We start from the raw sequence: 13,071 nt of genomic DNA, 5'->3' as shown, positions 1-13,071 counted from the left end.
CCAATAGAGTTTTAAAGAACAGAGTAAAGCATAAAAATAAGCACAGCTTAAAAATATTCTAAGTTTAAAAAGTCTGATTTGTAATGACTAATAATTAGTTCTACCTGTATTTTAAAACAGAAATTTTTTATTAAAATAATTTTTGTGGGTGAATGCAGAAAATTTAATAAAGATGCCTATATGTGCTTTGAATTAGGTAGAAATTACAACGACAAAAAGAGCAGAATGTACAAAACCAAGAGAGAGTCTGTTGTGTGAAGGGTCATTCAATGAACAAGCTTCTGCACAGTCCTTTCAGGAAGTGTTAAGTCAATGGAGAACCAGAAATCATGATGACAAGAAACAGAATTTACATGCAGCAGAAAAAGGTATGGCTTTTCTTTTTCCTTTTTTTTTTTTTTTTTTTTTTTTGAGACAGAGTCTCACTTTGTTGCCCAGGCTGGAGTGCAGTGATGTGATCTTGGCTTACTGCAACCTCCGCCTTCCAGGTTCAAACAATTCTCCTGCTTCAGCCTTCTGAGTAGCTGGGATTACAGGTGTGTGGCACCACGCCCGGCATTTTTGTATTTTTAGTAGAGATGGGGTTTTGCCATGTTGGGCAGGCTGGTCTCGAATTCCTGACCTCCTGACCCACCTGCCTAGGCCTCCAAAAGTGCTGGGATTACAGACAGCCACTGGGCCCGGCCGTTATGGATATTTTTATAACACGAATGTTTAAAAATGAAGCTGACTTTAGTTTATTTACCTCCATTCTCTGTGAATATAAATGTGATGTTCCAAATCTATAAACACTGGGAAAGCAGTTTGCTGTAACTCCTCAAAGTAACATCACCGTGTGATCATTGGTGAGTGGTTTAATATTTATCGGCCCTGAATTGGGCAATAGGGGGATTTGCATTTGTTTTCTATGTAAATTCAGACTGTCAAATGAATGGATAATTGGATTCTTTCAGTTCTTCTTCTAGTAGAAATTTTTGCCAGGACAACTATCGCTTTTTTTGAGCAGTAATTGTAACACATAAAATGGGAGAGTCTGTGAGATAAAGAAGAATTTTTTTTAAAGAATATTTAACTTAAAAATGCAATTTCAAGGACCACTATGAACTTCAGGGGGAGAATTGATTTGTGTTCTCATTGTTTTTGTTTCTTTTTGAACTACTTTTTGTTTTTTATTTTTTTTAAACAGTTTCACTCCTACATTCTAGACATTGATGATCTGGATAACTGAACAGTATCTTTAAGTTTCCCAGTATGTCTTGAGGAAAACCACAAGTTTTTAAAGTATTCAATTTATTATTTTGATTACTCAGAATCTTGTAGTGTCTTCCATTTGCTTTTTATTTAATATAAAATGTTAGATAATAAATTTCAATCATGTATCTTACTTGCCAATTTTACTATTTTTATTTCATTATTTTCCAGCGGAGAAACTCTGCTGATTATTACTCTTTTATTACACCGTGTAATTTCTAATCTCAAAGTATCACACATCATCTTCTAATTATAATTGAACTTTTAAATAAATTTTATTCAAGTATTTTTCTACTTTTTTTATTACACATCAATTTCATTGATGTTTTCAAGACATTATTTGTATGCTCTCTTCTTAGTAGTTTATATCTCAGTGCACACCTCATTTCTCATTGAGTGTGTTATTTTATGTGCTTTATACTTACTACTTCACACATTTTTTTTTACTTGTCAACCCTGAAAAGTAGTAATTATTCTATAGAATAATTAGTCTACTGTTATCTACTTTGAAAGCCATAGTATTTAAAATAATACTGTACCGAGTTGAAAAGTCACCAGATCAGAAGTACAACTCTTAAAATTTGTTCTCCATAATGGAAATAACCATATGATAAAATAATGAATGCTTATTTTAAAAGACTTGGTTATAACATAAAGTTACCAAGAACAAAATGAAAACAGCTCAGTCTCATCATATAGAGATAATCCATGTTAATATTTTGGTACATGTTTTTCAATAAACATAGTTGTGTACACACACATGCTCACACAAAAACTGAGGTAACACTAAATACGATTAGTTCACTTGCATTTTCACTGAGATTCTGTAATGGGCAACTGGCCATCTAATAGAGATATACACAATCATTTGTAACTCTTGTAGAGTATTCTATATGGCATAATTTAATCAGACATATATTGATGGATATTTTATTTCTAATTCCCAGTATTATAAAAGATACTATGATGGGCATCTTAGCTATTTGTGCACTTACAGCGTTACCTTAAAATAAATTTCTAAATATAGAAATGTTGTCTCAGTGACTTGTTTTATAAAATTTTAATGAATATTGTCAAACTGTCCTCCAAAAAGATTACTGTGTTGGTTGTACTCTCACTGGTAGAGTGCAACATGACTATTTTCCCATATTTTCTAGTTCTTTGACTTTAGCCAGTTTGGTTGACAATAAATTATTATCATTATAGCTGGCTTTTTACCATTATTTGTGAAATAGCCAATATTGGCTATTTTTTGTCACTACCTTTTGAGCTAATATGTTAAATACGCCATATAGCTAAAGGGTCTACTCCCAGCAAATATTATTAATTCATTTGCCTGTAGGTCTAATTATCAACTTATTCACAAACAAATTAATCCAGGTCACCTCCCATCTTTATTTCTCGGGAATGTGCCATTGGTAAGGGAGAAAAGTGAATCACGAGGCTAGCTGCTTTATATTCCTCTTCCTCCATCACCCTTCTACATTTAGAGTTTATATCTCAAACACAGTAGCTCTTCTCTAACATCTAGACAGAAAAAACAAAGAATTATTTTTTTCTTTTTTTCCCTTTTAGCTCTCCTGTCAAGAAATCTTGTTTCAAAATGAGAAGGGGGACTAATTGTGGAGGCATTTCTTTTCTCTCTATTTTGCTCATGTCCTTAAGTGCTCTTTCAGTTCAAGGGATTCTAATCAGTGTTTTTCCAAACTGTTTCCAATTGCTTTCCTCAACACTGCTCTACTCTTTGGGAAGAATAGAAGTGGAATTCCTTACTTTATTTTTGTTTTAATTTGTTTCCATTGCTGGCCTGTGGCTGTTTCTGGAAGTTAATCATTAAAGTCTACAGTATGAGGCCGGGACATCCTGTAGTCTTAGTTTATAAAAAAAAGTTTTTCCCATCTCTACTATTTCCCTTGATTCTCCTACATTTTTTTCCCCCTGTGATGTTCAGTTTGGAGACAGGAGTGATATGTGGGAGGGTGGAGAGACTAGTGATCCTGGATTTACACTGCTTTCTTTCCCAGATATCTTCATCAGTTTTAAATATCTCTGAATAGTAATTTTAATTTAGTAGTGCTTCAGAAATATCCTAAACATCTGGAAGTAAATTACCACGTAGATATAAATTTGTGAAGAAAATTGTCTCCTCCAGATGTCATTATGAATTATTTATTTCCCATTTCTCATAATGTGTAAGTATTATTTTCAGTGGCTATAATACTTTATACATCTGTGTGTTATACCTTTATGTATGTGTTTATATAATTACAATGAATGTTTGTATTTATAATTTTTATTTAAGAGAATGAGTTGCTTTAACAAACCTTCTGAATCGTAAGATCCCTTCAAGAGATTGTTGAAGAAAACTATCTATCCAGTCACTTAAACTACCGATATTTAATACTTTTACATTATTGAAACCTTAACCTATTGATTGTATAGGTAAGTATTAAAGCATATATGCCTCACAAATGATGAGTTCTACATGTTGAGAGAAGATATGGTAATTTGTAAACTTGTTTGTATTAATTATACACATTGTGTTTATTTTTACAGACTCATTGGAAGAATGTGAAGTGCAGACTAATCTGAAAATTTGGAGAGAACCACTTAATATTGAACTTAAAGAAGACATTCTATCCTATATGGAAAAATTATGGCTTAAAAAACACAGGAGGTATTTTCTGGAATTGTAATACTATTAGGAAATATGAAAGTTATTTATGTTTCTTTCTTGTATGACATGCCTTCCTATAGCAATTTTATATGTATATTTCATATTTGCATACATAATTTTAAAGCAAGATTAAATCCCTGTGAAGTTGCTGTTCCAAAAAGAATTTTAGTTCTATTTATGTATATGACGCATCATTAATTTAGAGTTTTCCTTGAGAAATGGAAATATGTATATGAGGAAAAGGCACAAATGCAGAAAATAATTTAAGAATAATAACAAGAATAATGTGATAAATGAAAGATTACTTAGAGAAGACACTAGTTTTTTTACATTAGCATTAACATTTGAGACTATAATTTTCAGAATCTAGTTTTAAATTAATTAAACCTTTTTCTAATTTTATTAATAGTAATTAAATATACTTTATTCAAAGAGATATCACCAGATACAATCATCTAGAAACTTTGGCAAAATAGGGGTTATTTTTTCGTAGATCTGAAGTGAGGCCTGAGATTCTGTATTTCTAAATTTCTAATAGCTCCCAGGTGATAATGGTTGGATGAGGATGGTCTTTTTTTGAGGTACAAGGTGGAGGAGCTCTCTAGAATTTGCTTGATAAGTGGTCACCACACCCTTCCTTCACCTTCAGTTATGCAAAACCATCTCCTGAGGTGGCCCATTCCATCTGTGAAAGAGATCTTTATTGAACTGTAATCTGTTTCCAGCTCATTTCTAAACTTGGCTCTAATTCTACCTATTAAGCCCACACAGATAAAATCTAATTTCTCTTCTCCATGGTATCTCTTCAGATTTTTGAAATCTCATGTTTTCCGTAAAGCCTCTGCTAGATGGGTTAATACCTGTACCACCACTCACCTTCAACTGTTTTGAATGTGCTAGATTTTTTTCTTTTGGATTATTTTGAAAAGAAGATATACAGATGGGTTTCAAAATAACACAAAGAATTCCTAAATAACATTCACTCAGCATTCTTTAATGGTAACATCTTACATAAACATAGTGCCTATCAAAACCAGGAAATTGACATAGGGACAATATATTGACAACTGTACATTTTACTTTAATTTTATCATCAGTGTTTTCACTATTATCCTTACCCCGTTCCAGGATCTACTGCAGGATTACACTTTTTTTTTTTTTTTTTTTTTTGGTCATATCGCCTTATCCATTACAGTTCTTCAGTCTTTCCCTGCCTTTCATGACCTTAACACTTTTGAAGAGTACTTGCCAGGTGTTTTGTAGAATGTACTAAATTTGGGCCTGTCTGATGTTTTTTCATAATTAGATTGAGGTTATACACTGTGAGGAAAAGTACCACGGAGAATATGTGTCCTTCTCAGTGCATGACATTCTGGGATCATGATGTCAATATATCTTATTACAGATGATGTTAACCTTGATCATATAGTTAAGGTGGTGCTAAGTTTCTCCACTGTAAAATCACTACTTTCCCTTTATAATTGATACATATTTTACAGGAGATATATTGAGATGATACATCAACGCTGTTTTCCCTTAAACTTTCACTTCCTAATTTTAGAATTTGTGACTGAATTTTGCCTGCAGCACTTAGTACTCTCCTGCTCTATTGCTGATATTCTATTTCATTTTTTCCTTCTAAATTTATTAGTTGGAATTCTTAAAAGAAGTGTTCCTTCACCCACGTTTATTTATTTATTCTTTATTTATGTGAACTCATGAATGTTTATTTTATTTTGGGGATTGATTTCTAATATTATTGTTATTTATTTTGCAACTCAAATTCTTTCTGCTTTGGCCATTGTGGACTCTCTCAGGTTGACTCTTCCATCCTTTTGACTTGTTGTTATCATTTTTTTTTAGTTAGTTTGCTTTGAACATCTCTTTTTTTCTGGAACTCAAGATGTATTTTCTCTTCCCCAGCCAAGGAATTGTTTTTCCAAAAAATACTGATTCCCTTTATTGGGGAATTGTGTTCAGAAACAAAGATCTGGACTCCAGGTGTGGTCATTACTATTCTGGTACCACGATTCTAGGCCTTCTCAGAGGAAGAAACCAGGAAGTACACACACACACACCACACACACACACACATATACACACACAAATCCACATACACACATATAAATTTTTTTCTGTATCTATCCATCTGGATATCTATTAAAGTAACATGCATTCACACTCAGGCATTCCGAATCCAAACCAGCATCACATGGGTCATTTCCATTCTCCCTTTGCTTATTTGACAAATTTCTTTCACCTACAGTGAGAAACTTGGCTTTCATTATCTATATTTATTAATTAGCCCTAAATATATATATATATATATATATATATATATATTTATACATACAGTAGTTTCAGAATCACTAATATCACAGAGAAATGAGGGACAATTAGTTTCAAAATTATTAATAATATCACTGAAATAAATGAATTTTCCACCTAGAGTACAGTCTTTTTGTGTCATGCTTTCTATTTGTAGCCTACGGTATCTAGGCCAAACCATGTTTTGCAACATCACTTTGGCCACAGTGCTCATTTCTTTCTCACCTCCTTTAAGGTTGGTATGACTTTCATTGGGTTCTGCCCATATTCTCATTGATTTTTAAAATTTAAATAAACTTGTGATGTACAGTTCTATGGGTTTTTACCAATGCATAAAATCATGTGTCTACCGCAGTACCCCCGCCCCCCCAAAAAACAGTTTCACAACCACAAAAATTACCTTGAGCTTCCCCTTTCTCCTCTTCCCTTTCTTAGTCCATAACACCTTTCATCTGTTGTCCACCCTTACAAATATGCCTTTTTTTGAAGGTCATTTAAATGAAATCATACAGTGTCTGTCCTTTCATGTCCTTCACTTAGCAGAATGCATTTAAGATTCATTCATGTTCTTGTATGAATCAATATTTCTTCTGGCTGGTTTCCAGTTTTTGGCAATTATAGCTAGGTCCTTTAAAATATTTTCATAACAGGTTTTTCTTGAATATAGGTTTTTAATTCCCTGGGTAAATACCTAGGACTGTGATAGGTGGGCTATGTAGTAAGTGCATGTTTACTTTTATAAGAAACTGCCAAACTCTTTTCTAAATTGACTGTCCATTTTGCATTTGCTCCAGCAATGTATGGGAGTTCCGGTTGCTCCAAATCCTTGTCAACACTTGGTATTTTCAGTTTTTTTTTCTTTTGGTTGACATTTTAATAAGGTGTGTAGTTGTATCTCGTTGTAGTAGCTTACATGGCAGAGGTTTAAGCTAGTTCATTTATAACTAATGTCCAGGCTGTATATATTTTTTAAAGTATGATGCCCATCATAGCTCTTCAGGCTATTTTTTTGTGGGAATACTGTGGTAGACATATGACTTTATGCATTGGTAAAAATCCACAGAACTATACACTACAAATTTATTCAAATTTTAAAAGTCAATAAGGATATGTGTAACAGTAGTATGTATCTGTTAATTGTCTTTTTCTAATTTAGCAATTAGCATATAAATGTAATTCCAGAGTCACTTGTCATTTTTGGTGGCTACCTTTCAATATTGGGTCATTTTGGGTTTCTTACATAATAAAAGAAGCACAATTTTGTTATTAAGTGACAACTGTCATTTGAGCTTGAACACATACAAGAAAGTTTCATCACAGTCACATCAAGGTCCTGAGCTGTGCTCAATGCTGCGTCTTGGCCAGTTTCCTTAGCAGAAAAGAATACTTAGTGAATATTTTCATGTTCGCTAGCGTCTTATTTACATGGTTATTTTTAATGGAAATCTTTTTTTTTTGAGCTAATACTTTATGTCTTGATTATAGATGTCAATGTAGGACAATCTATTTGCAATTCACAGGTTTTTGATGCATTTCTGATGTTTTGCTTCAGAAAAGTTTCTCATGTAAATAACCATGATCATTATTTTGACTTTACTTTTGCCTATTGCTGTGTTTTATATAGTAGGCTTATAAATATATGTTCTATTGCTTTTTTAATATTTTACTGATTTGGACAGTAAAAGTTTTTAAAAATTTTATCTGCAATCAATACAGAAGTGTTGATAGACCTTTTATCCCCTAGCTTTATTGAGGTATAAATAACAAATAAAAATCATATATAGTTAAGGTTTACCATGCAATATTTTGATACATACATACATTGCACAATAATACCTTAACTAAGCTAATATATTCATAATTTCAGTTTTTTGTGTGTGACACTTAAGACCTACTATTAGCTATAGTTATTATGCTGTACATTAGATATCCAGAATTAATTCATCTTGTGTAACCGGAACTTTACAACTTTTGTCCAACATGTTTCCATTTCTCCCAACCTCCAGCCCCTGGCAACTACCATTCTACTCTCTACTTTTGAGTTTGACTTTTGTATCAGTGAGATCATGCAATATTTGTCTTTCTGTGTCTGGCCTATTTTACATAGCATAATGTTCTCTAATATACGGCAACAACCTAAATATTCATCAATGGATGGATAGATTAAAAATATCATATATGTATGATGGAATATTATTGGGCCTTAAAAAGAAGAAAATCCTACCATTTGTAACAACGTAAAAGTGTTGATAGATCTTAGTAGCAACACCTAGAGTAGATCTTTTAGATATGGGAAAGCTTAAAGAAGGAGTGCAGACATTTTGGATTGAGAATATTTTAAAGACAGATGTTAGCAACTAGCTGATATTCTGATTCCAGTTCCCTTACTCTTTTCATTGTGTGTACTTCTCAAATCTAGCTAATCATCAGTAGCAGCGGGGGCAAGTTTTTACACTACTGATTCCTGGACAACAGAATGAACTAAAAATTAGTGTCTCTAAGAATAGGTGTGAGACCTAGCATAAAAAAAAAAAAAAAGTATTCCTTGGCCATTTGGATGCAAACAGCCTAACACTGATTCACATAATAGATTTAGAACCACTCATCACACATTTAACCAACTGAATGGGTCAATGCTCAAAAAATATTTGCTAAATTCTAAAAGAGGAAACTATGGTGAAGTAAATGCTATCTGAAATATATTTTATCATTTATTTATGTGACATCATCTTTAAAAAAAAAAAAAAAAAAAGCACTGGTGCCAGGGTTTGAATATCCAGAATCCAGAATTAGTTCTCTGACTAACTAGTAGTTTATTTATGGGAAAATATCACTTCAATTCTTGTGGCCTAAGTTTTCTCATTTGCAAAATTTTGAGTTTAGAACAAACAATTTATATGACCCTGTAAACTCCAATAATTCATTATCTAGCTTCTATGAGGCTTTGGTTCAGGGATTTTATGAAGCAAAAACCTTCATAAAGAAAGAATATCTAGATAACAGTATATTTATGTATATGTATGATGAATTTTAGTTTGGTAGATCCATGTCAAACTGGAAAGAGGTTTCTTGTAGATGGATGCTAGTTTGTCTTTGACATAACTCAATATTTTCATCTGTCACCAAATTAAATTATGGATGTAGGATGCCATACTCATCAAATTTGTTAAGACACAAAGTTAAATAATATATAAATATTGTATAGTCATTTGCCAAGACCAGCTCAGTTGAGGAGACCCTAACCCAGTGGCGCTAGAGGAATTAAAGACACACACACACAGAAATATAGAGGTGTGAAGTGGGGAATCAGGGGTCTCACAGCCTTCAGAGCTGACAGCCCCGAACAGAAATTTACCCACGTATTTATTAACAGCAGACCAGTCATTAGCATTGTTTCTATAGATATTAAATTAACTAAAAGTATCCCTTAAGGGAAATGAAGGGATGGGCCGAATTAATTGCAGCAGGAACACACCCTTAAGACACAGATCGCTCATGCTTTTGTTTGTGGCTTAAGAATGCCTTTAAGTGGTTTTCCGCCCTGGGCAGGGCAGGTGTTCCTTGCCCTCATTCCCGTAAACCCACAACCTTCCAAGTTGGGCGTTAGGGCCATTAAGAACATGTCATAGTGTTGCAGAGATTTTGTTTATGGCCAGTTTGGGGGGCTTGCTCCCGAAAGTCATCTTATATATACATTACATATATTGGGAAAACACAGATAACCATAGACTACCAGAAGATTATCAAAATTTTAATGCCTTTAAAGTTGCAGAAGAGGCATTATAAAGGAAGTACATGGTTAAGAACATGGTCTTTGGGAAGCAGATTGCTCGAGTTCAAATTCCTCTTCTGCATTCACTACCTTAATGACTCAACAAGTTGGTACACCACTTTGTGTCTCCGTTTCATCCTCCATAAAATTAAGATCATACTAGTGCCTATTTAATATCTAATAAAATTTAATGTACCAAAATTTGTTAGAATGGAGCCTGTTATATTTAACATTTTGTATCCATATTAACTACAAATATCGTTAAGAAGGCTCTGCTTTTTACATGAGGACTTCATGAGTTTGCATGGTATGGAAGGGCTGTGCAACTACTCATATTCTTGGCTAAAAAGTGACCCTTCTCTCCAGTAATGTGGTTATATACTATGAAACCAAATATACACTCTTGACCTCTGTGAATTCCTGGGCTTCATTGCCTTCCATATGAAATGGGCTGCATCAGTCTTCACTATTAATTAAGTAATAGATAACACAGCCTGAACACCTTACATTTTTATTGTAAGAGCCTATGTTATCACCCTGCTGTTATGATGGAAGTTCAGACAAATGCCCTCATGTTCCCTTAGAATTCATCAACACAATGCCAAGACTGTGAACTAAAACTCATATTCATAAATTAGGTTTTTAAGTAGCATGGTGCTTTTAATGGACTCCATGTGGCTTTTGAGAGAACACTGACTTGTAGCATAACTTTGATTTTTAGCTTAAACAAAACTCAGTAGGATATGTAATTTAAAAATCTTCTGTGATGTCAAGTTGATTTACACAGGTTTTTTTAGTACATTAAGATTCTGTTATACAACTGTACTTATCTTTGAATTAAAGGTACAGTTATGGTTTCATCATTAATTTTGTATACTCACTCATTTGATAAATAAATCAAGAGCTTGTCTGGGAAAGTTTCAGATAATATATTTCAGTCTCTTAATTGCTTCTTTCTTATTTTGTAGAACTCCACAAGAGCAACCTTTTAATCTGCTACCAGATACATTCCCACATCCATGTGAAACCACTGGTGATGCACAGTGTTCTCAAAATGAAAATGATGAAGATAGTGATGGTTAGTTCATACTTGATTAGATATTTTTAAAATGTATTATTTCAAATTATAAGCATTAATCAGAATCTGCTTTTGGTTTTCTTTAGTATATTATTCTCAGTTGTACCATGTAATCTTTTATCTTTAGATTAAAATCATGTAGACTCACTTCTTTCCCTTTCCCTGGATATACTTTGCCTTGATTTAGATGGTTTCATTTAAAAATGGAATGCTAATAAATGTGTATTTCACTTGAACTAGGAAAATTGGCAGTATCTGTATTTTTGTGTAGATATACATGAGAACACTCTTCTTTTTTGGTGGCTATCTTATTTGAAGAAATTGTAAAGTAAGATATATTCTTTGATGATATTATTTGTGAATCTTATTTCCTAGGTGAGGAGACCAAAGTACAACACACAGCTCTTTTATTGCCAGTAGAAACATTAAACATAGAGAGACCTGAACCATCTCTAAAAATAGTCGAACTGGATGATGTAAGTGCATAAGTGCATAATAACCATTCATCCATTCATGCTTTTTAGCAGGGAATTCATAGTGTATAGTTACATCTGCATATTATTTTCAATAAGATTTCTCAAATAACTAACATAGTTTAATAGGAAATTTACAGGTGCTTGAGTTTAAATGTGCTTATGAGAATAAAACAATATTATTCTGAATGTAAAGAGTAAATTTGTGAGCTAAACTGGTATTGTCACTTTTTTTGGATGAATGTAGTATGGGAGGTAAGAAGACATTTCACTATTTTAACTTATAGAAATGTAATGTGATATTTTGTTCGTTTAGTTCTATATGTTATCGGGTTTTTAAACAAATATCAGTCTCATTACATGGTACCTATTAAAATTTAAGTGTAATTTTAGTTTCTTGAATGTCATTTAATATTATTTTCTGTTTACAGGTAGAAATAGTGTTTCAGACTTAAGAAGTTCAGTAAAATCACTTGAACATGACTTGACCATATATATAGAAGACACCAATAGAATCAACTAGAGCCAGACCCAGTCAGAGTTAGAGCTCTGGACTGAAGGTTTAGGGTATGATACACTCAGTGTATTTCTGACTTTCTAGTAATATAGTAGCTGAATGTGCCACTTGTCCTAGATATTTCTCTTACTGCGGTTGTTACAGAAAATGACTAGAATGGAGAACTTACCTCTTTTAAATACTGCTTTCTTCCTTTCTTAGGTTGAAAGCTTCTGCTATTTTTGTTCTTTGTGTTTTTTGGCTAGCAACATTTTTGTTTCTCCTCTGGATAAATTTGAGAGACTGGACAAAAACACACACACTACATACATGTGAGCATGCCATTCATTACATTGTTGATACACAGAGTAAGTTTATGATGAGCCAGTCAGAGAACTGAAAACCTCCTAGTCACTAATCCACTTGGCAGATAATAGTTACATATTTAAATAGAAGTTATTATTGTTAGGTTGGGGTATTACAATAGTGATAAAGTAATTGACATATCAACCAAATGTTAGTTGAATTTGTTTAGTTCTCCTGGAACTTATGTGTTATAAAATATAATTAGAGCTCTCATAACATCATTTGTAGGAAAAACGTACTCTCAATATCACCCATAAGTTGGTTAATGTGTAATAAATTTTTGTGAACTTACTAATATTATATAACATTAATTTAATAAGGCTTATGAAGAGGAATTTGAAGAACCAGAAAATATTGTGCCTTACAAAGTTGAATTAGCTGATGCAGACAGTCAACAAAGGTAAAGTCTTTCTAATTAACTTTGTGTGCATATTGAGCCCCTTCCTGACACACACACAAAATCAACTGTCTTTTTAAATGTGAAATTTGTGGTGTCAAAAAACATGTGACAATAATGTTAGAGTATATTTTACTTAACCCATGCTTAAATTTTTATACAATATTGCTAATATTTAATAACATTCAGCAATTAGAAAACTGTCTAAGTGATAGGTTTGTACTCTTACCTAA

General features: G+C 32.7%; 1 protein-coding gene across 2 annotated transcripts in view; it reads left to right on the top strand.

Annotated features, from left to right (window-relative positions):
• The window catches only part of ZBBX (zinc finger B-box domain containing), a 175,561-nt gene that overhangs the window by 89,989 nt on the left and 72,501 nt on the right, over positions 1-13,071 (top strand). For both annotated transcript variants that reach the window (XM_033211621.1, XM_033211620.1), the window contains 5 exons: positions 197-368; positions 3,808-3,928; positions 10,997-11,106; positions 11,482-11,582; positions 12,762-12,841. In XM_033211621.1, the coding sequence (XP_033067512.1) occupies positions 197-368; positions 3,808-3,928; positions 10,997-11,106; positions 11,482-11,582; positions 12,762-12,841 (584 nt within the window). The remainder of the gene's footprint in view (positions 1-196; positions 369-3,807; positions 3,929-10,996; positions 11,107-11,481; positions 11,583-12,761; positions 12,842-13,071) is intronic.

The sequence above is a fragment of the Trachypithecus francoisi genome, unplaced genomic scaffold, assembly GCF_009764315.1.
Source record: "Trachypithecus francoisi isolate TF-2019V2 unplaced genomic scaffold, Tfra_2.0 Lachesis_group0, whole genome shotgun sequence".
NCBI classification, from domain to species: domain Eukaryota; kingdom Metazoa; phylum Chordata; class Mammalia; order Primates; family Cercopithecidae; genus Trachypithecus; species Trachypithecus francoisi.
This window is presented reverse-complemented; position numbering and strand designations above follow the sequence as displayed.